We start from the raw sequence: 26412 nt of genomic DNA, 5'->3' as shown, positions 1-26412 counted from the left end.
CTGTGCAAAACACTTGGATGTTCTCTTTATTCTTTGTTATTAAAAAAAAAGACCCCCTAAGCTGACTTCATGGCCAGAAATTAGGGTCCAATTAACGGCCTTGATCCACAGTCCAAATTATAGCCCTCTCAGGATATCCATGTGGCCTAAACTCCCTGCCCAGCACATGGCCGTCTCTACAACAGGTGTCTAATAAAGTCATCCATTCGTCAGACTCACTCTGGGCCAGGCCTGTGCTAAGCACTTTACACGGCATCTCATTTCTCCTCGTCATCACCCTGAGAAGTAGGGACACTTACCACGCCCATTCTGCACGTGAAGAAACGGAGGCCCAACGTCACACAGTAAATGGCTCAGGCAGAATTCAAAGCCAGGTGTATCTGAATCTGGAGCCACATTCACCACCCACCACACCGCCCACCCGCTGAAGGTCTTCAGCCCCTCTCTCAAGTCCACACACTGGCAGGAGGGACACCCGAGGAAGTCCACTCCAATGCCAACTTCTAAAAAGCCATTCCCTGTGTTAACTCAACTCTATATTAGTTGACTACCTGATCGGAGACTGGCCGGAGCCCACAGGCCTGGCGGCCAGGCTTCTCACCTTCACAGCCGACCCTGCTCCCTCCTCCCAACCCACTTCCGGCAGAACCCAGGAAAGGGGCTGGGCTGGGGGCCGCGGATCTGACTCAGGGCTCCCATGGACCATTCTGCTGTCCCTCCTCACTGATATCACTTGCCCTGCGGCAAGTCACTGGACCCCTCCCTCTGTGCCTCCATGTCCCCATCTGTGAAATGGGGTAATGACAGCACCCACCCTATTGGGTGACTATGAGGGCTCAAGGGGCTGATGCCGGTCAAGCACTTGGCACAGTACCTGAAATGAAGTAAGGCCTGGGAAATGTGAGCTCTTATTATCATCATCCCTGGTGCCAGCTCAAATCCCTGCCATCAAAAATAGTCACATGAACACTGGGCAGTTTTTTGCTGTTTACAAACATGCTTGGATACCAGGAAAGCATCTGCCTGTGTGGAGCCCTTACTTGCTGGGTTCCAGGCGCTGCTCTGAGCACTCTACATGAATCAGGTCTTTTAATCCCCAGAACAGACCCACATGGTAGGCGTTATAATTGTCACCTCTGTTTTACAGATGAGTAAACTGAGGCACCAAGAGGCTAAGTAGCTTACCAGGATCACATAGCTGCAGAGTGGCAGGGTCAGAATTCGAACCCAGGGGGACCCGCAGAGTGTCTGTTCCCAATCCCCGAGGCAAGAAGGTATTTACTGTGGCCTCACCCGAGCCTCAAAATGAGCTTGGAGATGTGAGGACGAGGCAGGGAGTGCTTAAACTGCCCAGGGCTGCCCAGCTCCTCAGAAGTGGGGCTGGCGGCCAGCTCCTCTGAATCCTGGTTTCCCACACTTTCCACCATCCCCATTCCCCCCGAGCCTGGCCCAGGGACCCCTCCTTTGTGCCACCTGCTTCCCCAACCCCGACCCTACTCGGTATCTCCCGTTCCTCTTCGAAAGATACCCCAATGCCAGTTCAGCCCTTGGGGCCTCATCCCCACTCACCTACCTCCCCAAAGACACAACACACAACACACACACACACACACACACACACACACACACACACACACATTCATGTGCACACACTCCCTCAGACCTGGGAGACAGAAGTCCCCTGGAAGGAGGCCCCCTGGAAAGCTCAGCAACTTGGGGGGCCAGAGCCCAGGCCCGTGCCCCTGCCCCGGCGCAGGCCCCAGTTTCCTCATTTTCCCCAGTGCTGTTTCTCACCCAGCCCCCTGCACCTCAGCCTGAGAGGAAGTTGCACAATCCCCTGGGAGCTGCAAGTGTGGCCGAGGATTACTCACGGCGCAGAGGGAACCGCACACCCGCCCGGAAAGGCTTCACATACCCACAAGACTACCCAACACAGACGGGCTCCCAGCTCCATCTCACCCCATCTCCCCCACTCTGGGCTCCAGGACCCCTACAGTGCGCTCCCTCCTCCCAGACTGAGCCTCTGACAGCCCCCCACTACTCACACAGCCTGGCCTCAAAATGCATAGGCCCTGCTGCACCTGCCCCCCCCCCCCACCCAAGATGGAGAGGCACAGAGCGGGGAGAATTTTCAGGAAGCCTACTAGGTCCAATGCAAGCCCAGCCCTAACCTATACACCCTCCCAGCCCTTCCTGGAGACATGTACCCTCTCAGCCCAAAGCCCCACGGTCCACCACCTTCCACACTGACCACATATCTGCCACCTTGGTCCTGGGCCTTCCCAGGGCTTCCAGACACCCAGTTCACAGTCTTGCTATATAGCCCCACCTTGAAATGGACCCTGAGACCAAGGTTATTCTATGAAGTTCTGGGAAGATAGGAGCCGCCATACAATTTTCACTTGTGACAAAATGTTCTTGCTCAACACGTGACTTCAGGGGTTCCTCACGCCCAAAGTACTTCTCTCACAGCCTGTCAAAGAAACTTGACATTTCGCTAGCGCTTCTTTCTGGTGTCTAAGGGAGTCCCACCTTTGATAGGTAACATTGCTTGCCAAGAAAGCCTGGCACTTATTAAGCCATTGTCAGTCACCTAGACCTCAGGGTGGATGAGTTTACTAGACCCTTTCAATGAGAGTATGTTTCAGGAAGAGGCACTGCAGTAGGAAGAAGATCAGGCTGGCTGTGACCCCTGGAGAAGGCAGGAGACGCCACTAAGGTGAAGCGCGCCCCAGAACAGGGAGGTCAGAGGGGCTCAGGGAGCTCTGACCCAGACTCTGACCCAACCCTGGGCCCTCTCTGGCATAACAACTCTGGAAGGGCACAGACGGTGAGCAGGAGACGCGCCTGGGTGCGCAGAGCCCCCAAGAATGACCTCTGACTCCCATCCCTTACGGCCCAGACTTACAACGGGGCCTCAGATAAAGAGTGTGATAGGCACCTCTTATCACCCCACACAACCTTGGACTCCCACCCAGCTCAGGACAAAGTCAGAAATGGTTTTACCTGGGCCCCAGGGCTCCCCCAGAGAGCCCCTCATTTCTGCTGCCCTCATCAAAAAGGCTGGAGCCCTCAGGGCGGTTCCCCTACAGCCCTGAGGCCTGGAATAGCAGGAACCAGGGCGAGCCCACAGCTGGTCACCTGACACCTCCAGTTCAGGGGACGGGGAGCACAGTCAAGGGGGAGGGGCTGGGACCACAAAGAAAACAACCAGCGCAGGCCCCTTTGCAGGGATGCTTCCCAAAGTGTCTACACAGCCACCCTCCCCCGAGTCCTGACCACAGCCTCAGGAAGGGGCGGGGGCAGGACCCCTTGCCACCCTCATTTTCCCTATGAGGCTTGAAGCACTGAAGCAGCTTCCCCAAAGCCATGTAGCAAGTTTATGGCAAATCTCAGTTCCTGGCTCTGTTCCCAGATCAGAATTTCTCAACCTCAACACTGACACTCTGGAGCCAGATAAGTCCTTGTAGGGGGCTGCCCGGGGCATTGTACGATATTTAGCAGCATCCCAGGCTTCTACCCTTTAAGTGCCAGCAGCATTTCCTGAGTTGTGACAGCTAAAAATGTCATCAGACATTGCCAAATGTCCCTAGGAGGCAAAATCGCCCCCCGGTAGAGAACTATTGCCCTAGGGGACCCGGAAGGATAGGCACCTGCCAATTCTAAGTTGCATGGTATCTTCTGAGGGCTCTAGCCCTATAGCCTTCCTCCTCCTTGGCCAGATGTGTTGGGCAAGAGGGCCTGAGTCCTCTGTGAGCTTAGTACCCTCTGGGCAGAGGCTGCCCCATTGCGGGTCTCCTCTGAAGACCATCTTCCCACCCCTCCAACCTCCAGCCCTTCGCTGGCATTCAGTATTATAATAGTCTCTCGGCTATTTTGGTCACAAACTCTTATGAGGAAAAAATGACGGGCACCCCCAGTGCCTGCTTCTTTCCTCACAAACTGCTTGTAAATACCAACGTATGGATATATCGTGCAGGTCAGCCAGCATCCACAAAAACAGGTCTACAAAAAAGATGAGAAGGGGAGTGAGATGAGAAGTGATACCCACGATGAGCTTCTGTTACGCACTCACCAGCACGACAGCCATTAAGCAGTCCGCCAACACCAAGTGTTGGCGACAATATGGAGAAACGGGAACTCTCAGGTGCCACTGGTGAGGAATAATTTGGTACAGCCACTTAACAAAACATTTCCTAAAGGTGAAATATGCATTGTACACCCTGTGCTCTAGCAATTGCACTCGGGGTTATCGGCCCTCTGGAGAAGGGTACGCACCGACGCACCAGGAAACACGTACAAGGATAGTCTTGACAGTAGCGCTCACGGTAGCCAAGGAAGGAAAGCAAACCAAATGCCCGCAAGTGGCAGGACGGATGCAAACACGGTGGCAAGTGCATGCCGTGGAATGAACTGCGTGTACAGCCGTGAACGTGGGCTCCGCGGAGCAACGTGGGTGAACTTCACAAACGCACTGAGTGGACAAGACACAACGTTAGAGAACATGTTCGGCGTCGTTCTGGCTGTATCAAATTCAAAATCAGGCAAAGCTACACTCTTTTGATAAAGATTGCAGACATCGGTGGTTACGTGATAAGAAAAAGCAATTACTGATTACCAGAAAGATCAGGATAGTGGTTACCTCGGGGGGAAGGGGTTGTGACAGAGGCGAGGCTCACCAGCTGATTTTGGAGTGCAGGCTACGTTCTGTTTCTTCACTGGGGTGGTGGCTGCCTGGGTGTTCACTTTTACAATGACTTATTACGGTGTGCATGTACGTTTACGTGCTTATCAGCACTCGTGGTGTATTTCACAACAAAAGGGGGAGACAAGGGTGGGATATAAATAAACAGAAACAGAAGTTCTACTATTCTCTTCTCACACCCGACTTTGAGAACCACTGTACTTAGGCCCCACAAACTGGATGAGAATCTATAGCTAAGTCACGGGGCCGGAGTATCCGGAGATGCTCAGGGCTGTCCGTGGAGCGGCTCCCCCAGCTGGCCAGGGAGCCAGCTCTGGCTCCTTGCATCTCCCCACCACCACTTTGGGGGTGTCCCAGCCACTGCAAGCCCCTGGCTCCTCAAGGGCAGGGGGCTACCTCAGGCTGGGTGCCTTCACACCCACCTCACTCTGCCCTGGGTGAGATTCCTCTGGGCGCCCCCCTGCCCCCCCCCCCGACAGCAGGGCTCGGAGATTCACACTGGGGAGGCACTGAAGGAGCCCTCTGAATACACCAAAAGGAGGGAGACAGAAAAAAGAAATTAAGAGGGAGAGAAGGGGTGAGAGAGCAGGAGAGAGAGACATACATGCATGGAGGGCCAATGTTCCACATGCAGTGGAAGTCAATGGAGGTAGAGAGGGATGAGGACGTGGGGAGCAGAGGAAAGGGGGAAGAAGGGATGATGCTGGAGGCAGGGGGAGCAGAATCACTGCCCCAGGCTCCTGGTAAAGTCTTGGGGCTCAGCAACAGGGAGACCCAAAGAGGTCTGAGTGGTTGGGCCCAACTGAGCACCACATCCCCCATGGCCCAGGGCTTCCGAGTGCAGGTGGGTGGCCAGCCACCTCCCTGTGGCTCCTTCCCCCTTGCACTCAGCAGCCACTAGTCCTCCTGGAAGGAAGGACTCTGTCCAGGACTGAGGCTTCCCACGTCTGCAGAGGTGACTCCCAGGTAAGAGGACCCAGGGAGCAACAGAGCTGCCCTTTTGGGGGTCTGGAGGGTGCATAGGGCTGGCCAAGGTCTCCATGCTTGCATGAGCCCTTTTGTAAACTCTCTAGACCAAGGAAGAATGCTTTTCAGAGCAAAGAGCATACATTCATTTAGTATGTAATTCTGTACTATCTTAACACCAATCTGCCTTTCTCTGTCCTCTGGTTAGTGAAATTCCCAGTGAGGCTGTCAGCTTTGAGGGAGGAGCTGTGTTCTTATTCCCACCCACCCTGCTTGGCCGGCACAGTGTTAGCTACCCAGAAGGTGCTTAAGGCCATGGGGTGCCGGAGAGCCTCCCTCACGCTCCCCAGGCCTCAGTCCTCTACTCTCCAAAATATAGGAGTAGTAGTAGCCAGCTGGCTACTAAGCCTCCCAGCCCCACAGCCCCAGTCGGCCCACGGCAAAGCCAGCCAGCACCATGCTTCAGGGGCAGCTGAGAACACACCTGGCTAGAGCCAGGAGAGGACAAGACGCGACAGGGGCGGGACAGGATAGTGTGTCACCTCCTGGCCACTCCATACCTCTGTAGGGGGGCTGGGGCAGGTGCTGTCCCCAAACCAATGATAAACAAGGCAGAGGACAGGCTGTGACTTCCCTTGGCAAACAGGAGAAAACAAACCAGAGCCCCACCCCACAGACCCACTAGTAGAACCAGGGGTGGGGGGTGGGGGAGGGGTTGGCAGTGGGGGAGGGTGGCGAAGGGGGGTTGGGAGGGGTGGGGGGGCAGGGAGGTGCTGTTGGCAAACTCTCTACAGGAAGAGACAGATGGTCAGCCCCAAACCAGAGTGAGGCTGGACCTGGATCCTGGGGAGGGCGGGGACTGGGGGCAGAGCTCCTTCTTGTCCAGCTATGCACCTGTCCCTGAGTTTTAGTACGTGAAGTTGATACCCTGCCTGCAGGGCAGAGACCCTGAGTAAAGTGTTTGTTGTGTCCTCATTTCTGGGCACTTGATGGGGCTCAAGTCACACCCATTCACTCACTCACTCCACAAAGATTTACTGAGCACCCACTGTATACCGGGTTCTCTTCTAAGCACTGGGGATAGGGCACCTCTTCTCGCCTCCCACTGGGGTTTGCCCCAGCTCGTCCAGCTTCCAAGGAAGGAACTGCCCCAAGAGCCCAGGGGTGAACCCCCAAGGTGGCCTGACTATCTGCTGTCCTGAAGGCCCAAGTCCTCCTAGAAGATGATGGAGACACCCTTACATCCAACAGTGACACCTCCTCCTCCCTCCACCCTCCCAGCATCTCCAGTCTGAGGAAAGGAGAAGGGAACAGCTGCTTTTTGTGCATGTTTTATCATTTTTTAACTTTTTTTTTAACATTTATTTATTTGGGGGCGGGGAGAGAGAGAGAGAGAGAGAGAGAGAGAGAGAGAGAGCATGAGAGGGGGAGGGGCAGAGAGAGAGGGAGACACAGAATCTGAAGCAGGCTCCAGGCTCCAAGCTGTCAACACAGAGCCTGACTCGGGGCTCGAACCCACGAACCCCGTGAGATCATGACCTGAGCTGAAGTTTAACCCTTAACTGACTGAGCTACCCAGGCGTCCCTATCATTTTTTTTTTTTTTTTTTTTTTTAGCAAGAAACACAATTCAAACAGTGATCCAATACTTGCCCACCATGGGGTAGAAAAGTAAAATAACATGATGGGTGTTTCTACAGCCTCATTTCAACAAAGTCAAGGGCCACTCTGGATGCCCCCCCCCCCGTGTTCCAGCAATGCCACTCTGGCTCCAAGCACTTTTGCAGGAGGAGCTTTAGACCCTGCCCCGTGTTCTGATGACTCCTGGGGACAGTGCTGTCCTTTGTTGTCCACCTCATCCCACTGTACTTAAGCAGCAATGATTTTCTGAGCACTTGTCCCAGAGGGTCTTGTGCCAAGACCACAAGGCTGGACAGTGGTCAGTTTAATGGGAGGTGGGGGCAGGGAGGCAGAGTGGGCAAGGGAGGCCGATTATACCAGGGACTGGCAGTCACCAAATGGTTTCACAGTGGTCCCTGCCTCGTGGGACCTGGCTTCAGAAAGGAGACAGACCTAAGAGGCCCAAAGCAATCAGAGACCCAGGAGACAGAAAGCTCTTGGCTGGGTAGCTACAAAGCAGCGGGTTCTCAGAGTGTGGTCTGGGGACCAGCAACATTAGCATCTATCTCCCAAGGACTCATCCGAAATACAAATTCCAGACCTACTGGAATTTGCAGACCTACTGATTCCAGACCTACTCAATCAGGAACCCTGGTGGTAAAGCCTAGCGATTTGTGTCTTAACAACTTCTCCAGGCGATTCTGATGCCCAAATTTGAGAGCCACGGCCTTGGAGAAAGGGCATCAGAATCATTTGGGGAATTTTTTTAAACTTTATTTATTTATTTTGAGAGAGAAAGGGAGATCACATGAACAGACAGGGCAGAGAGAGAGGAGAGAGAGAATCCCAAGCAGGCTCTGCACAAACCATGAGATCATGACCTGAGCTGAAATCAAGAGTCAGGCATTCAACCAACTGAACCACTCAGATACCCCCATTTGGGGAATTTTTAACATATTGATGCCAAGGCTCCTCCTTCAAGAGTCACATGCACTATATATATATATATATATATATATGTATATATATATATATATACATATATATATATATATATATATATGATGGACCGAGGATTTGGACAGGGGGAGGGACGCAGAGGAGCGTGTATTAGGAGAAGGGACCAGCATGAACAAGGGCTGGGAGGAGGAAATATGGACTATGGATTTCTGGCAAGTCTGCTGGAATTAGGGATTAATCCCCATGGCATCACATTTTACTTTAGGGTCTCTGCCATTGGGAGAAAAGCCAACAAGGAGCCTTGCCCCCAAGGAAGCTGGAGGGGGGCAGGCATGGTCAGACGTCCCTTCTCCCCTCCTCCTCATGCCCACACTTAAGGGCCAGGAAAGAAAGCTGGTGATGACTCTGCCTCTTGCTTCTGCCCCTCTCAGCTACCCTCTGCTGTCACCCCCTGCCCCGTCGCCCCACAGTAAAGCACTTCCTGTGGGCACAACAAGTCCCAGATCCTGCCCTGTTGCTGGGATATCATGGCTGCCTTCGGTCACACTGCAGCCAAGGGGATCTGTACATCTGGTGCAGAGGGGAGGAGGGGCAGGCAGCAGAAGTGCAGGGGAAAGCCATGGGTCAGGAATGGGGAGTAAGTGGCCAAGCCAGATGCTACCCAAGGAATCCCCAGGACCAGGGCCAGGGCAGGGTGGGGCAGGGGTGCCAGAGATGCTGCAAGCATTGCCAAGTTCCCTCTGCTACCTTGTCAAATGTAGAGACCAGGTGTGGTCAACAGGGAACAGTGGGGGTTGCGGCCAGGGAAGCCATAAAGCGCCCCCTGTAAGGCATTTCGTTTGAGGATGTCAGACGTGCGGCGGAATCCTGCTTGCAACCCATAGGTCTTTTTTTTTTTCTTCGCTGGAGCTCTCTATGCCTCCATTTCCTCACTTGGAAATGAGAAATAAAGAAATAAATGAGCCGTAAGAGTCCATTATGATAACATTTTTTTGAGCATGACACCATTCGAGGTCCTGTACATGCAGCGTGCAGCAGAATACTTAGCCCTCACTATAGCACTGTTAGTCTGGGTGTGCAAACAGAGGCACAGCAGGGTTAAGCAGCTCGCCCAGGGCCACACAGCTGGTAAGTGGCAGAGGTGGGATTCCAAGCCAAACAGCCTAGCCCCAGAGCTCATGCTCTTAACAATCTCCTGGCTAGGTGGCACTTAGCTAGTGCTCAGTACATGCTGGCTGTGACTATGTCCCAAGAAAAACTGGCTGGTCACACCACCAGGGCCAGCCTATAGCTACAACTCTACTGAGTGGACTTCAGCAGTACCCCCTACCCCACCCCCCACCATACACACACACACACACACACACACACACACACACACACACACGACACGTCCCTCCCTTTTGGAAGCCTCTCCTGTCCAGGTGCCTTTGCCAAAGATAGGTAGAGGGTTCACATTGGAGGGCACCCCACAGATGATCTAGGTACACAGATGTGGAAACTGAGGCTGAGAGGAGCAGGGACCTGCCCCAGCCACATAGCCTGTCAGTGAGAGGACACCAGTATGCTCACGACTTTGGCCGCAGCTCATTCTCCCTCCATAGCTGCTACAGACTTGTCCCCACATCTGAGTAAACACGTGCCTAGTGAGGGCTTTGCTGTAAGTTAATGTGTGAGGTTACCAAGGAGACCCAGGAAGCCTGGTCTGAACTCCTCTCCCCGGGCAGGTCAGGAGAGCTCTCGGCACAGAACTCTGGTCACCTGTGTCAGCAGCTCAGCAGCACTGCCGGGAGACAGGTGCAGTCCTGGGGCAGAGGCCTCAGCAAGCTCCCACCCCTGCTCAGAGCAGGACACCCTGTTGGGGAAGAGAAGGTTGCCAGACCACCCTCTGCCCACCTTTTCGGACAGAACGCCTAAGAAACCCTGAAGTGGTCTTCTTTAGAGATTGAGAACATGGATTTTGGAGTCACTTGGGCCCAGGTTAGAATCTCTACCACTCTGCAGCTGTGTGACTTCAGGCAACTTGCTTAACTTCTCTGAATCTATGTAATGAAAACAATCATCCCTACTTCATTCCAAAGAGCAAACACACAATATAAATGTTGGCAACTATTGTTTATAACTTTATTAGGATATTGTTCTATTAGAGCATAGAGACGAGATGAATATTCTAATAAAATATCGTGTGATACTCTCAGAGACACACACGTACACAATTCATCTGTACACATGTATCTAGATACCTAGAATCTCATAACCACACACACAAAACTCGTATCAATCTCACTCACCCACAGTGGAACACACAGCAACCCTATGGACTCACCATGTACCAGGCACTGCTCCACCCTGAATTCTCACAAGAGCCCAGAAGGAGCGTGTGTTTGTCTCTCTCTTTTTTCAGATGAGGATATACACCTTACATGCATATGCACTTGCTGCATCCTGGGACGTGGACACTTCTAGCAGCACTGGAAATCCCGAACTCCCTCCCTCTGGAGCAGAGGAGGTCAACCCAATTTCCACGGTCATCTCGAGGGCAGCCCCAAGCTGGGCCCCAAGTGCTGACTGCCCTCCATCCCTAGGACAAAGGCCCAACCTGGCTTTCATGCTAGCTGCGGTTGGGGAACCCCCCTGCTGCCTGCTGCCGGTAGAAACCAAGTTGACTTTGAAAAGGAAGAGACAGAAGCCAGGGGGTGGCTGAGCCACTCCCTGTGGGGGCAGGTGCTAAGTAACTCTATAAACTCCAGCTAATGATACAATTACAGCCATAAACAAAGCTCCAAGAGGAATCAGGGCCAGAAGCCAGACCCTCAAAGGACAGCCAGGCCTGAAGGGTGGGAGGCTGAAAGGGGGCCTCACTGGCAATGGAGGTGGGCATTGGGTATCCCAGCATCCCAGGCCCCTGGATGGGCTCCTGCCTGCCCTAGCCCACCCCCTGTCCATCTGACTGTGAGTCACCCTGCCATCAGCCCCCGGAAGCCCGGCTAGTTTTCCATGAATGTAGTGTTCACCTGAGGGGATGTCCCCTGCCCCATGCCCTGCACCACTTCCGTGGGAGCTGGAATAGGATTCTGATTTGTCTGCACCTCGCAGAGGGCAAAATAGCACTGTAGCTGTAACAGGCCTTGTAAACTGTAAGTAACGTTGGCCCCCTTCCAGAGAAGCCAGCACAGAGTCACCCAAACGGCACTTCATTTACACTTTCTGGTTCCCAGTTCTCCCACCCCAGCAGCCGGGGGGCGGGGGGGGGGCAGGCAGAAAGAAGGTGGCCAAGTAAATTGCTTTTACCCATGACTGGGTAAACTGAGGCATGGCACCAGCATACCAGCAGACTACCACGCAGGACTCTCCCCTCCATTGTGTCTAAGACTGGCCTTTATCGCTGGCATCTCTCCCCCCGACTGTGATCTGCCTGAGGGCAGGGCCTAGAGGCTGTCCACCAGGCTGGGCACGGAGAAAGCCTCAGCGCGAACAGGCTAAGGAGCCAAGAACTACGTTCTGATCTGAGCCAACCGCATCTGGCCGCCCAAGAGGAAACCAGAGCTACCTCCTCCCCCCACCCCAAGAATTGCCAGGTCTTGGGCCAGTGGAATCTTGGACCGGGAGGGTGCAGGGGCCCGAGCCCACATCGGAGAAGTATCACTAAGGGCCTATATCGGCCTTGCCCCTTCCCTGCTCAACTAAGACCCCTCACTCAGGGTGGGGTCTGGGCGGCAGTTAACACTTCTCCGGCGGACGCAAAGCCAAAGAAAGCACCGCATTCAACGCCAGTCCGAAACCGTTCGCGCCGAACAATCCCCAGAACAGACGGGCGAGAGACTCCCGGCTGGAGTGGACTGTGATGGGAAGGGCTCCGCGGTGAGCGGCCGCCAGAGAGCGGGGAGGGGAGCTCCGGGCAGTGCGGACGCGCGTGCAGACGAGCCCCGCCCGGGCGCCCTCCCTTCTTCCCCCCCGTGCGCGGGGCTGGGGCACGCCAGGCGGCTGCGGCGCGAACCTGCTCGCGCAAACCGGAGCAGCTCGGGGCAGCCGTGCGTGAAGCCAGAACCCCTGGCCGAGAAGGGGCCAAGGGGCGGGAACGGAGCTGACATCAACCCTCTCCCTTCAAGGAGGGAAGTGCACGCGCGGCGCCCGCGTAGCTGACCCGGGTTCGGGGAGGTGGGGAGAAGACTGAGCGCGGACTTAGGGGGCGGGGCAGCATGGGGTTGGGCGGTGCGAACTAAGGGAATAAGGGGAAGGGGGCGTGTTTTCCGGGATTCGGGACCTAGAAGGTGGGGGGTACTCGGGGACGGGCAGATGGCCGGGAGCTCCCGGGAAAGTAAAAAGAGGGGCGCGCGGAGGGCGAGCTCTGGGCTTGGGGCTCCCACAGGTCGGGGAATAATGCAAGGAGGAGAAAAAGACAGAGCTCAGGGATACCAGGGGACGCGGGCAGCGGCGGCTTCTTCAAGACACCGAGGGAGAAGAAGGGACGGGAAGGGGGGTGGGGAGGATGGTACTTCCACCCGCCCCCCTCCAGCCCGGGGGCGTGGCGCCGCCCCGGCCCTCCCACTCCCCCGGACCATCCAGGTTGGGCCTGGCCGGGCCAGACTCGGCCCCCGCACACCTCCCGGGCCTCCGGCGCCGTCCCCCGTACCACCCGCCCCAACCGCCTCCGGTGGAGAAGGAGTAGGCGCAAGGCCCACACGTCCCTCAAACTTGTTGCAAGTTCACTCCCACGCCTCCCGCCCCTTCGACTCCCAGCTCCGGAGCCGGGAAGGCCCATGCCCGCCCCGGCCCCTCCCGCCTAGTTACATAAGGTCGCAGAGAAGCCGCCCCCGGCCCGGGCCTGCAGTGAGGGGCCGGAGGAGTTCCTGGGCTCGGCGGGCAGCGCCGCTCCGGCCATGTGCCCAACGTCTCGGGCTAGACGGACAGCGGGGCGGGTGGCGGCGCGGCGCACACACTCCCTCTCCCCTCTTCAGCCGGCACCCCCATCCACCCACCTGTCTCCCGGACCCACAGAATCAGGGCGGGGGAGCCTGGGTCCGGGGTTCCCAGCCTTCCGCTCACCCTTTGGCCCTCGGTCCCTCTCACCTATCTCTGAAGGTCAATCCGTCCGCCGCCTGTCCCCCGCGGCTCCGGCAACTTGTCCCAAGTTCAGGTGTCCGGCCCGCGAGCTGCGCCTGCCGCCCCCTCCCGGACTCCTCCGGCTCCGCGCCACCGGGAAGGCCCGCCCTGCCCGCCCTTTCACGCTGCCGTCGGCGCCGCCGCCGCTCCCTATGTCCAGCCCGCGGCCGCCGCCTCCGCTGTCACCGAGCCCCGCGCCCGGCGCCAGGGCTCCCACTGTCAATCCGCACCCACTTCCCGCCGCGCCCGGCAGAGGGCAGCACACGCCCCCCGCGGTCCCGCCCCGCCCTGCTCCGCCCCTCGAGGGCCTACCGCGGCGCCCGCGGGGAAATGTAGTCCCTCCCGTCGGTTCTGCCAGGCACGCCGGGATTTGTAGTCCCACTCTGCGGGCCCTGGCCTGGGTACGGGGGACTTGGCATTTGACTTGGAACTTATGTCGCACTTCGTTTCTGCCCCTTTTGCAAGTTTTTTTCTCTTCTCAGTCAGTGATGCCACGCACTCCAGCTCCCTATGTACACCCTGTGGCCTCTCTGACCCCAAGGAGAGGCCTGCAGGAGGCTGTCTTGCCTGGAGTCTAGGAAGGATATAGGGTCCCAGATAGTGTGCTGTTGCTATAGAAACTACTGCATGGCAAACCTCGGTTTCCCTCATGTTTGGGAGTGGAATGCCAGACTTGGATCTCGTGCTTTCACCCCTGCACCTGAACATAAGGGACAAGGCTGGGGTCAGGCTGATCAAGGACAGCATGGAAAAATATGTCCAAGGAGCCTCCCTCCCTCCCATTATGAGTTTTCCAATTATACCCCTCCTCAAGCCTCATCAGTCCTACCTGGCTGGTGACCCCCACCACCATGCTACAGGGAAACATTTTGCAGATCTACTTCATGTCATTCCCCTGTTGGAAGTTACAGAGCTCTGAGCTACCCTTCTCTGCTTTCCCCACTTCCTCCTCTGCCTAGTACCACGTAGCCCCAGATCTGTGGGTCTTTGGCGGGTGGCTCCTAAGGAGAACAGGAATGAAATCTAGAGGGAGAAAACATCTCTTGTTCACTTCGTTACAACAAATGGGCTTGATTTCCCGGTGATTCCAAGTAGCTATTGCTCTTGTCCACAATTAAGGGCCAGCCCTTCTTCAAACAGACCCTTGGGGCGTAAGGGTCTAGGTGTAAATATGATCAGTTTCACTCAACCCAGACCTTCTGACGCCCTCTTGGAAACAGGTTCTGGTAGCATCACCCTCCTCCCGGAAGGACCCATGATTGCCACGAGTGCACACAGGCATCCAGCATCTCTCAGAAATTCCCAGTGCAAACCTGATCACAGGTGAGGAGCCAAAGGCCTAGGTGAAGGATGCATTGGAAACCCCAGTCACAGTGCTAGAAAACTTGCCTGGGGTGATTCTGGTGGTCATTCGGTCAATTAAGTCAGCGGAGCATTTTGGGTGGTTGGGGTAAGGCCCCTTGACCCATCACAAAGGAATGCCCTGCTTCAATGTCAACTACCACTGTCTTCTCTCTCCAGAGACAAGCTGTGAAGAGACTCCAAGCTCTGAGGGGTAGAGGGACCATTCCCCGAGCCCTACCTCATGCCCCATCCCTCTTAGAATCTCAGTAACCCTCCTCCCCCCTCCCACCCCCGGCCACCACAAACCTCCTAGCCGCTCAGGGAGAACACGGTCCAGTAGAGGCAAATCTACGCCTGACTCCCACTCTTCCCCCCCATTCTTGTGATAGGAGCTGCCTTACAGGCCACAACTGCCCTCTAAAAACAACACGCTGGCCAACATGGAAAAGAACTATTTATTATGAGAGAAAACCCAAAATCTAGAAAAAGAAGGCTGAGTCCAGAGAAGAAGCACACAGAGAAGCTCGGGGTGGGGGATCTAGAGGAAGAAGGGAGCCCAGGCGTCCAGGCACTCAGTCTAGGCGGCAACGGCAAAGCCCACCCTCTTGTTGCCAATGTCGAAGATGGAATAGTAGGACCTGAGGAAGACGTCCCCGAGGATCCACAGGGGCTGGCCACTGCTAGAGGGCAGGTAGGTGGCCTGGACTCTAATGGCACAAATGTCATTTCCCTGCACAGAAGGGTAGCACACATTCACTCATGCATGGACAGAGCCCTGCTCAGCCCTGAGCCCCAGGCCGGGAGCACAAACGCAGAAATGAGTGAGCCAGACGTTCTGCCCTTGAGGGCTCACAGGCCAACTGAGCCTCCAGAGCTGGGGCGGTGGGAGAGAGGTCTGGAATGGGTAAATGCACACTGCGGTAACCATCTATAGTCTCCTCTCCCCAGGTTCCCCTCCGCCTCTCTTTTGCTCCCCATTTGGAGTAGGTCAGCCTGGTTGGCAAAGCCTTGAAGCCAGCCCAACTTGGCTTCCAAACCTAGCTTCACGCTGACTGGCTGTGGAGCCTTGTGTCAGTGTCTTACCCTCTCTGAACCTCCAAGTTTTCACTTGTAAAATAGAAATTAGCGCCTCCCTCCTTGAATGCTGTGACATCCCGGTGGGACAGCATAGGCAAACAGGGCTGACCCTAGCTAGTGCACCACAAACAACCCAGTGTCCCTCCACACTGATTAATAATAATAATAAATAACAGATGACACTCTTCTGTGTCACAGCCTCGTGCCCGAGAAGGGGTTTGGAATCGGTGGGTGGACAACGTGAGGCAGCATTGCCAGGAGCTGGGAAATGGCACGTGGTGAGGAGACCCAGCGCTTCCGGCTCCCAGCCCCTCCTCACACCCAGTCACATCCCTGCAGACTTACTCTGAAGAGGTACGAGGAATATGGCAGGGAGAACTGCACACGATTGATGAGGAAGGTCAAGGTGGGCAGGCTCTGGACATTGTTACAGTCCACCATAAACTGCAGAGAGGAACGGGGCCCAAGGGTCTCATCGTCCACATCAGAGGACCTGCCAGCCCCACCTCAGCCACCCCAGCCCCCCTCCCCCACTCGGCCCCACATTCCAGCTCTCTTGCTCTTACTCCCAAGCCTGGCAAGTGTTGAACCAGTTTCCTTTGAGGAGCTGAAGCTCCAAGGAAATTTTGCTGAGTAGTAACCTCCCCATGTCCCCTCAGGACAAAGTGCCAGCCCCCCCTGAATCCGCCTCCGGGCCCACAGCCCCAGGCATCCCAGAGCCCCCCACCTCCAGTGCTTCAGGGCAGCTAGAAGCATGGAGGCCAAGAGTCGGGCTGTTCCTGTGCCGGAGGAGGATCATAAATGCCTCCTGGAGGGTCTCTCTAAAAGAAGGGGGATGTCTCCACCAGACGCACCTGTCCATACTGGTCCGCCTGGGCCCCTGTAGCCTGCAGAAGGTAACTCAGGTACTGCTGGGGAACCGTGAGCAGAGATGTGCCTGTGTCCACGATGGCCTCGCAGCCCTGGGAGCACCAGCCGGTGGCATGGCCACCAATGAGGAACCTGAAGGTGAAGAGACGAACCCCCTCAGCACCCCCAGCTCAGGGCAGCTGGGAAGTGGGCTTTCCCCACCACTGAGGGACAGACAGCTACAGCCGTAGAATCAAGGTGCACCTCAGAAAAGTAGGACTCTGCAGAGGTCAATCCAGCCATCCCCCTGACTTACACCATACCAGACTCTACCCAAAGCCACCTAACGGGTCATGGAATGTCTTTCTTACCAGTTCCAAGGAAGGTTCTAGAAACACTGAAAGCCGGGGTCACTGATTCTTTGTGAGTACGTTGAGCACATTGATCCCCCCACATACATCCCAGTTTCTAATCTCTAAGCACATAGTGTTGGACCACAGGGTCTATGTTTGGAATTCTAAGACCTACCCTGTATGTCGTCCCCACCCCACCCCATTTTTCCAGGCTGAGCTGGACCTTCGATCTCCAGCAGAGGACAGCTGTAGCTTTGTGGGGACAGGCCTCAGAGGTCCTCTATCCCCACCTGCCAGCAGTACCTTCCTGTGTGTGTCCATCTCTGTGTGTGTGTGTGTGTGTGTGTGTGTGTGTGACATGAAATGCCTCAAAGCCTGCCCACGTGCCTGGGACCCCACCATAGACTCACTCCTCAAAGCCAATCTGCCAGTAGCGCTCCTGGGTGACGGGGGCCCAGTAGATCGGACCCCTGTGCAGGCTGTGGTCGATCCCCCCGAATATGAGAACTGCTCCTTTCTGAGGGTTCATCTGTCTGCAGAAGGCAAAGAGAAGAGTGAGTCAGGGAATGACTATGGAAAAGATTTCCTACTGAGTAATCACTCTCAGAGGGAAATAGAGGTCCTGCCCTGGCTGCAGGCTGGGGTGGGGGGGTCCCCGAGGCGGGTCTGTGTCTCCCCCTCAGATTAGGGCTCCCTGACAGCATGGCTGTGTCTCTTCCCTCAGGCTGGGGCTCCCTGAGATTGGCTCTGTCTCCCCCATCAGACTCCCCGAAGGCAGGGCTGTGTCTGCCCATCACAATGGGACTCCCCATGCTGTGTCTACCCCTCACACCGTGGAAGCCTGAGGGAAGGGACTTTTGTCCCCCTTTTTGACTGTAGCTCCAAGCTGAGCCCCTCAGCATTCCCATGCCTCAGGTTCCAGATACCGCTGCCCCACAAGGCCCTGCTTCAGGGAAAGCCACTGGTTGTATAGGTTCCCTGTGCACCCCCCTCCCCCCCACCCCACATGCCCTTCTCCTGTCCCTTCTGCTTCTTGCTGCTTGGTGTCATATGTCAGTGGGAGCCTGACACTGAGCCCCACTTGTCATTTTTCTACTGGGACCGGAGGGAGGTAGGTCCTTGGCAGAGAGGAAGGGAGGATTTTTCGTGTGTGTTTCAGCCTCCCCTGGTGGTTGAACCTGAGTGTGGAATTGGACAGAGTTCCTAAGGGCTAAACTCAAAGCTAATTGTAATCAGAGGTAGAGAGTTAAGTCCCCAACATTAGAAACAGAGTAATATTGTTGAAAGTCATAGTCAAGCGATTAAACCCCAGATAGCAGATGCTGACTATCTCCAGAAGGTGGCTGACTAGCTCTGGAGAGGAAAAGAAGGAAAGTCCATTCCAGGCCACTCACCCCTGCCCCCACCCTCTGGCTCCTGGGCCATCGCTTGTGTGTTGTGAGGAAAACAACTTGTCAGGGGCAAATGATGAAGGTAGACCAGAAGGCTCCAGGACGTGGCTAGAACAATAGATCAAAGGAGATGAGGCCATCGATTATTATACAAAAGAAGTGTCCAGGTAGAAAATATTGGCTCAGAAGGCAATGAGCTAATGGAGGCTCTGGGCAGCAGGTAAATCCAAGATGTATCGAGAATCAGCAGCCACACTCAAAGCTAAGTTCACCCAGAAGAGGGAAAGATTCTGACCTGGACTAGAGATGCAAAGAAAAGTCAGAGTGGGCTGGGGACAGACGCAGGGACGGGGGAAAGGGTGTGGAGTGAGGGACAGTTCAGAAGCCCAGGAAGAAGGGGCGCCTGGGTGGCTCAGTCAGTTAGGCGGCCGACTTCGGCTCAGGTCATGATCTCGCGGTCTGTGAGTTCGAGGCCCGCGTCTGGCTCTGTGCGGACAGCTCGGATCCTGGAGCCTCCTTCGGATTCTGCGTCCCCACTCTCTCTCTACCACTCCCCCACTCGTGCTCTGTCTCGCTCTGTCTCTCAAAAATCAATGTTAAGAAGCCCAGGAAGAAAATGCTAGACACGGGAGTAGCTGGAGCCATTCCCTGATGGGAGCCCTCCAAACCCCAAAGCATTGAGCCTCACCCTTTTCCAGGGTCTGGGGGAAAACGGAGGGAGTTGCCTGGGAACTAAGGACACGCAAGCAGTTTCTTACCTGCCCAGGTAGAAGCTGAAGACTGGGCTGGAGAGGACGCCTGCCCGCAGCATGCCCTGCAGGGGGGTGGTGGTCCTACCCTCTGCCAGGGAAGGGAAGGCCAGGCCCATGATGCCATCAAACTTTGCATGGAGGAAATAGGGACTTGGCTCAAGCTCACTCAGGCCAAACTGCTGGCTGGGAACCTGGATGCTCTGGACCTGGAGGGGGCGCGGGGGATGAGAGGTGATAAGTGTAACTCTACCCACCTCCCCCAAACCTTCCCCCCGCAGAGGCTCCCTTGATCATCCCTCCATCGCCTTTGCCCCTTGCCTTCTTGACCGGTCTCACAAGAACCACTTTCACTCTCAAACGGCCTCACTGAGCCCTGCCGCCCCCCCCCCCCCGCCCCCGCCCTTCATCTTCCCTCAGCTTTAAGCCTCTTAAGGAGAGGACCAGGTGTCCTGGGTGCCTGGTACATGATGCAGTCAGGGAGGGCCGGGTGACTGCACGAAGGAGCCCCGGGGGGGGGGGGGGTACTGATTTCCCGGCCTGTACGCAGTAAAGCACTAGGAGTTTTCCCATATTTTCCAGCATCTCCATCTGACCTCCCATGAGACGGTGAGGTCTGTGAGGTTCCAACCCGGCTCAGAGCCCCAGGGACAGTCCCCACGTCCCGGGGCAGGGAGCAGCCTGCCACGTGGCTCACCCTTAGAGTGTCATAGCCATAGATGCCGCGGAGGCCGCCACTGCCGTATCGCACGGAGAAGATCTGCCCGTTGCTGGAGTAAGTAGAGGACGCGTTGGAGTTGAAGTGGGAGTGACCGGCTGCAGTGGGAGGGAGGGTTTGGGGAGGCAGGCTGGCAGGGGGAGGGAGGTCCACCTCTGTCCCAGCCTGTGCTCACATCCTGGGGCCTCAGCATCCCTGGCCACGGAGTCAAGGGGTGGCCAGCCAAGGGGGTTCCCAGCATTGGCCTCAAAGCCCCCTCTGATTTACAGACCCTTGGGGTGCCCTTTGACCGTGACCCTCCGGGGCAGGATGCATAGACTCCCTCTCCACCTCCCTGGTTCCCTTTATATCCCCACCCCACCCCCATCAGCTGTAGGAGCAGGTGAACCCCAGGGCATGCCCGCACTCCCCCCACCCTCGCCCCATCAAGAAACTGGTCACACCAGGAAGCTAAGAGATTAGGAACAAGGCCAACGAGGCATTCTTGGGAGAAAAAGTGTCAGGACCCACACCCCAAAGCTCTGGCAGGGACCAGGGCAGCCTTAAGGAGGGGAACCTGGCCTGTCTTGAAATACAGCTGCAAGGGGGTGCCCGGGTGGCTCAGTTGGTTGAGCGTCCGGCTCTTGATTTTCGCTCAGGTCATGAGCTCACGGTTCGTGCTATCAAGCTCGGGGTCGGGCTCTGCGCTGACAGTGTGGAGCCTGCTTAGGATCCTCTCCCTCCCTCTCTCTCTGCCCCTCCCCTGAATGCTCGATCTCTCTCTCTCTGTCTCTCAAAATAAATAAATAAAAACATTAAAAAAAAAAGAAATACAACTACAATACAGGGACCACATCCTATACTGTTGTCCCATGTGTCTAGGGAGACTCTCAATGAGAACTTCGTGAAGAGTGGAGAGAGTGGAAGAGAAAGAATGTTGTAGATGCTGCTGGGAGGGAATGGCCTTGTCTGCAGTGAACAGAATGGAGCAGAGAGAAGTGGGCCGGACCGACCAGAAGGGTCAGGCTGGAGCAGGTGAAGGAACCCTCTGCACACGTGTGGGTGAGAGGGAAGGCAAAGTAATCACCCAGCTCCACGGCCGGCCTCTTCTCCGCTCTGTCTTGCACATGCCCCTTGATCCTGGCCAAGTCCCTGACTCTCAGGATGGAAGCGCCCCGGCCTCACAGTCCCTCACCGGCCACCTGTCCTTGCAAGCCCAGCACTTACCACAGGCCTGGCTCTGGCAGTGGACAGAGGGCACCCACAGGCTGGAGGAACCAGTATCAAAAAGGACAAGGAAGTTCTGCGGAGGAGTCCCAATGCTGATCTCACCAAGGTAGAGACTCTGGGGGGGCCATGGGGCAGGCTGTTAGCTCTGCAGGGATCTAGGGACCCTGAGGCCCAGCCAGACCTCCATGGACGGAGCCCCTGCCCTATAACCCACACCAGAGGGAGAGGCCCGAACCTCGCTCCCGTACTTTCCCAAATCACAGAGCCCTTCAGGCCAGTCTGACAGGCCCCAGGGGCTTGATGGGAGGGTGCAAAGTAGATGGTGCAGCACACCCCCAGGGCCTGGCCTCAGACTTTGCCGGTAGAGAGAGGGAGCCCCAGGGAGGGCGTCAGGACTCACATCCAGGAAGGCCAGGGGCTCGTAGACGGCACTGAGGTTGCCAAAGTGGTACTTCTGCACAGGGTCGTGCTTGGGGGTCCTCAGGAACTCCCCCAGTAAGCCCTTCTTCTTCATGGTCTCCCAGATGGACTCTCGTTTGCTCAGGGGGACTCTGCAGAGGGACTGGGGTCAGGACGGGGCCTCCCTCATTCCTACAGCACCTCTGATGGTCCCAGTCCCTTCTCCCCCCTACCCACCCGCCTCTCCATCTCCAGCCACATGCCCCAGACTCCCTGCTCCTCTGTCCCGTGTGCCCATCTGCTCTGGCTCCAGCTCTGGCCCTTTCTCTCTGTCTCTGTCTCTGTCTCTTTCTTTGGGTCTATCCCTCTGTCTCTTTCTCCCTCTGCCTCCCTCTTTGCCTCTCCCTCTCTTCTTTCAAAAATCTTCTCAGGACTTGTTCCAAGATTCAGAAAACAAATACCTCCACCCATGCCTGCCCACATCTCATCTCAAGGCTCCTCATCCTTCCCTGGCCCTCTGTTCTCAGGTATCCCATAAATTCCTTCCCAGAAAGGGGAGGGGACTTCGGCCATTACCCTTGGCAGGATATACGCTTTCTCTTTTATGTAAGCTCTGTGTGCCACGTAGGGCTTGAATTCAGGACCCCGAGATCAAGAGTTGCGTGCTCTACTGAGTACGCCAGCCAGGCAGCCCAGGATATGTGCATTTATAAGAAAGATTTCAGAGATGGCAGAGATCCCCCCAGATCCTCTGCTATGGTGGTCCTCAGGCACCTGACCCCGGCTGATGTGACAGAGCATGGGTAGAGGGGACAGCACTAGACTGGGACTCAGAAGACAGGGTCCCAGGTCTGCCCACACTGCTAATCCCCTAGCCTGGGGCTCATCACTGCTCTTCTCCAGACACCAGGCAATGCGGAAGTTGGCCTGGGTGGTCTGGGGCCCAGATCAGCTCTGGAATTGGAACTTCTGAGTTCTGGGCTTCTGCCCCCATCCCCTTGGCTGTCCTCCTCCAAGACCAGCTTGCTGTCATTACATAAGGGGCCTCTGTGGGTCCACCCAGGCTCGTTCCAGACTCCAGAAGTGCTGCTTCTTTCTTTTCTTTCCCCACCTGAATCCCCATTCCGTCAGGACCCCTCATTCTTCCGGAATTCTTAGCTACAGCCATTCACATTGAGCTGTGAAAACTGACGATTGCTTGGCTCACCATCTCGACAGAATTTGCATATTGCAAACAGATTTCTCAGAGGAGCTGGAGGCATCAGTCTTTAAGGGTCACATAGCAAGCAGTGTGCAGGCCGGGAGCGCTCTGGAGGTCCTGGACGCCACGCCTCCTGCTCCCTTTCTTCTGACACCTTACCTGGCACGTAGACATCACCTTACCGCTGTTTCTGCTTCAATGATTGTGCCATCTGCGCTATAAATTTTGGGCCTTAAGGCAATTTTTAGCAAATGTCTGCCTATCCAGAAATAATCGTTCCTTTCTGCAGGAGGAAAGCAATCCTGCCATGCGGGGTCTGTTTGGACAGCAGTCACCCTTACTACCCTGTGCCGGGTCCTTCTTTTCTCATCAGAGGGGAAAGCGCTTCTGCTTTTCCCTTCGCCCAAAAGTGCAACCACCAACAGAATTAAGTCTGCAGAAAGGCATGTGGCCCCAAGTTAAAGATTACAGGGGAAAACCCCAGGATGCTGAAGACAATGAAAACAAAGCCCAGGAGAACAAGAAATGAATTAGCCCGCGCAATCACAAGGTGTGCGGCCTCTGCTTTTGTTACCAGAGATAGCATCACTCACACAAATTGCTGAGATGTTTTGCAGATCCAGACCAGGGAAGGGAATGACCACCCAGTCACAGTTGATGAAACCGGACAGACCAGGGCCGGAAAGACAAGTCAATCAGTCCTGAAGTTGACCCGATCCCTGACCCATCAGAAGAACCCACGACTCTCAGCCCCCTACCCTGCGTTCAGCATTAGCGCCCCATTCTCTGAGTGGTGTAACACCAGTAAAGAAGCCTGTCTTTCTTCACCGTGAATGCTCAGTGTCTGTCTGTTGTAAAGGCTTGCTGGGCATCTAATGGACAAACTCTCCTTTGGTTCAGTTGTAGACGTTTCCTGAGGGCAAAGGTTGTAGCCCCTTCTGCCTCGGACGCCCCAACCCACACCTGCTCCGGCAGCCAGGCCCCAGACTCACTTGACCACTGCGGCCTCCAAGAGCTGGAGGCTGGCCAAGGCCACCACCATCCACTTCATGGTTCTTGTTCCCAGCTGGCCACAGAGGGAGAGCCACTCCAAGTTGACTGTTGCAGTGGAGGGAAGGCCCTGAGCACTCCTTCTGCCTTTATACCCCCCGGGATCGAGCCCAGTCCCTGCCTCCCGGCCCTAGGCAAAAGTGTGACCTCAATCCCGAGTGCACCCTGTGCTCCGGGTGTCTGTGGTTTCTGTGCGTTTTCCTTCTGGAGGGTGGCCACAGAGCACTTTCTTCTTCTGCACTTTTTAATACAAGCAGAGGACGCCAAACAAGTGTGCGTAAGAGTTGCCATAAGATGGGCTGGTGAGGATTTCTTCTTGTCCAGGAACAGTGGCATGATGTGCGCATTTTGGGGTGAGGGCCAGGGTCAGGTAAACTGAGGGCTGTAGGGCCTCCACGGGCAAGTTTTCACATCCTCAACACTATTGCCATTTTGGAACATATAATTTTTAGGGGCGGGCGGGGGGCTGTCCTGTGCACTGTAGATGTCTAGCAGTATTCCTGACCTCTATGCACGGGATGTCACCAGCAGGACCCTAGTTGTGACAAACAAAAATGTCTCAGGGCATGGCCCAGTGTCCACCTAAGGGGCAAAATTGTTGAGCATCCCTGGTCTGGACACGATACACTCGGAAGTCTGGCCAAATCCTGGTTTCCAGCACCCCCCAAGACCTCGTGGGACGCAATTTGGTTGACTGGGGGATGATGGGGCCGGTACCTGGGATGATGGTAATGACCATGGGGTAGTGAGGGCGGTGTTGATGGTGGCGATGACGGTAATATCCTTAGCTCTAAAGCAGGTGCTGGGGCTGAGATGCCAGTGGCTGAGGTCAGAGCTATTTGCAGCAAAAGGGGGTCAAATGGAGAGATTGTCATCATGGTTCAGCAGGTGCTGGGGACACACCCCTGATGTAAATTACACTGGCCCCTGGCTGTTCCACTTGTACTGATTTGCAACAAAGGGAGGCCTGGGGCAGAGGTAGAGGAGGAGGGGACAGCCAGAACTTGCCTCTGTTCATTGTCTCTCTTCTCCGGCCCCTGTAGACTTCCCCTGTCTTTAGCGCTCCTGAAATGCCTGTGTCCCCCAGGGCTGTCAAGTGCTGCTTTTCTGCCCCTGAGTCTAGTCAACCCAGGCCTCTCTCCCTCGTCTGCTGGCCCTCCCTGCTTCCTGGCTACAAGTTTCTCATTGCCTGAGATGATCCGGAGCTGGCCCAGTGTGCACCAGCCTGGCACAAGAGAGCGCCCACTCTGGGGGGAGTAGAAAAATATCCCCGTGTAAAAACGCTCCCTGCCCCCTTGTAGCACACACTCAGGGCCCCAAACACATTTGTCAGGCCCTCAAGCCCCACACCAAAGGCCATAACCGGGCCTGCAGACACTGACATGACCCAGCCGGTGGGGGGTTTTCTCCTTGGCCACCAGCATCCACCGTCCAGCCAGAGCCCCAGAGCCTCCCCTAGTCCTACGATGGGGGAGGGGAAGAGGGCACTAGAGGTCTTCCCAGGCCCGGCCCAGAATGGGATGCACCTGCCTGATTGTGTCCCTGCAGTCCCCAGGGTCCCCAGGAGTCCGAGATGGAAGGAAGACAAGGGAATGAAGAAGTGTTTTCCCCAGAGCAGGGGACCCGAAGATTATGGAAGAGCAGGCCAAAGAAAGGCATAGGTTCATTGGAATCTTGACAAAACCTATGAATACACCAGAACCAGTGGGATCCCCTAAGTTTTGTGAGGCCTGCCAGACTTCCCAGCATGGGGCCGCCAGGGACTATTTCCTTATCTGGTAGGACCCCAGGAGTCTGCCACCTGCCAGGCTAACCTTCCCCCCAACCCCAGCCACACCACCTCCCTTTGAGCATCCCTGGCCCACTGCTTCAAGCCAGGCCTCCCTTCTTGGCTGCCAGGCCCTGGGGGGGGTCTGCACCCCCTACCTACCCAACCTGATCTTTGACAGCTCAGCCAGTCTCCTCAGACATTCCAAGTCCTCATCTGTGTCTGTCTCAACCCCGAAGACCCAGCCTCCCATATGTGGAAAGCTCTCCCTTCTATGTGTCCAAATTCTGCTCATCCTTCAAGTTCTGTCCTCCAGAGCCAGGGATCCACAGTCTGAGAACTCCTTAGAAGTCATCCAGGGATGTGCAGTTGGAGGGCCCCTCTTTCTACGCAGGACAGAAGCCCCCTGGCCCCGGTGGCTTCATCCGCGTTTCTCTTCTGCCCCTAAGTGCTGCACATCCAGCTGACGCTCTCCCCTTGGTGCTGGATCTCACACCGTCTCAGATCAGTCCCAGTCGTTTCCTGGGATGTGTTTGCCTCTCCCCCTAGACTAGAAGCTTCCAGAGGACAGAGACTGCCACTTGTACCTCCCTATGCCTGGTCGAGAGCCCAGGCAATGCTGAACAGTAGCTGGAATCCAAGGGGTTGTCCTCGATGGGACGTGGTTTATCTCCCCCGCCCCATTATCCCAACACTGTGATTCCCCCCTCACACACACGCACGCGCTCCAAAGGGATCTTGTCAAAATCCAGGACCTGGCATCCTCTCAGAGCAATTGTCTCCCAGGACAGAGGCACTTTCTCAGCACCCTCTGGTCTCATCTCCTTCTGAGCACCACCTGCCTCAAAACTCATCAAAGGCCCCTTGTGGCTAACTGAATGAAACCCAATCTCATCACCCTGGCCTTGAGGTCATGCTGAGTCTGGTGCTTTCCCCCCATTTCCGTGCTCA

General features: G+C 55.9%; 2 protein-coding genes across 2 annotated transcripts in view; both read right to left on the bottom strand.

The window, feature by feature from the left end:
• TFEB (transcription factor EB) overlaps positions 1-13465 on the bottom strand; it is a 55226-nt gene extending 41761 nt beyond the window's left edge. The window contains exon 1 of the mRNA XM_047103276.1: positions 13321-13465. The gene's annotated coding sequence lies outside the window, so the exon portion shown is untranslated. The remainder of the gene's footprint in view (positions 1-13320) is intronic.
• Positions 13466-15274: 1809 nt separating this feature from the next.
• PGC (progastricsin) lies at positions 15275-23694 on the bottom strand. The gene is made up of 9 exons (XM_047103185.1): positions 23636-23694; positions 21444-21594; positions 21041-21158; positions 19814-19932; positions 19126-19325; positions 17387-17509; positions 16629-16776; positions 16120-16218; positions 15275-15427 (listed from the first exon to the last, which is right to left on the bottom strand). The coding sequence occupies exons 1-9, from the start codon at positions 23692-23694 to the stop codon at positions 15275-15277; spliced, it is 1170 nt and encodes a 389-aa protein (XP_046959141.1).
• Positions 23695-26412: the final 2718 nt, after the last annotated feature.

The sequence above is a fragment of the Lynx rufus genome, unplaced genomic scaffold (genome assembly GCF_022079265.1).
Source record: "Lynx rufus isolate CCGP_SWC_20201006 ecotype Redwood Valley unplaced genomic scaffold, mLynRuf1.p SCAF_6, whole genome shotgun sequence".
NCBI lineage: Eukaryota > Metazoa > Chordata > Mammalia > Carnivora > Felidae > Lynx > Lynx rufus.
The sequence above is the reverse complement of the archived record's forward strand: the minus strand, read 5'-3'. Positions and strand labels throughout refer to the sequence as shown.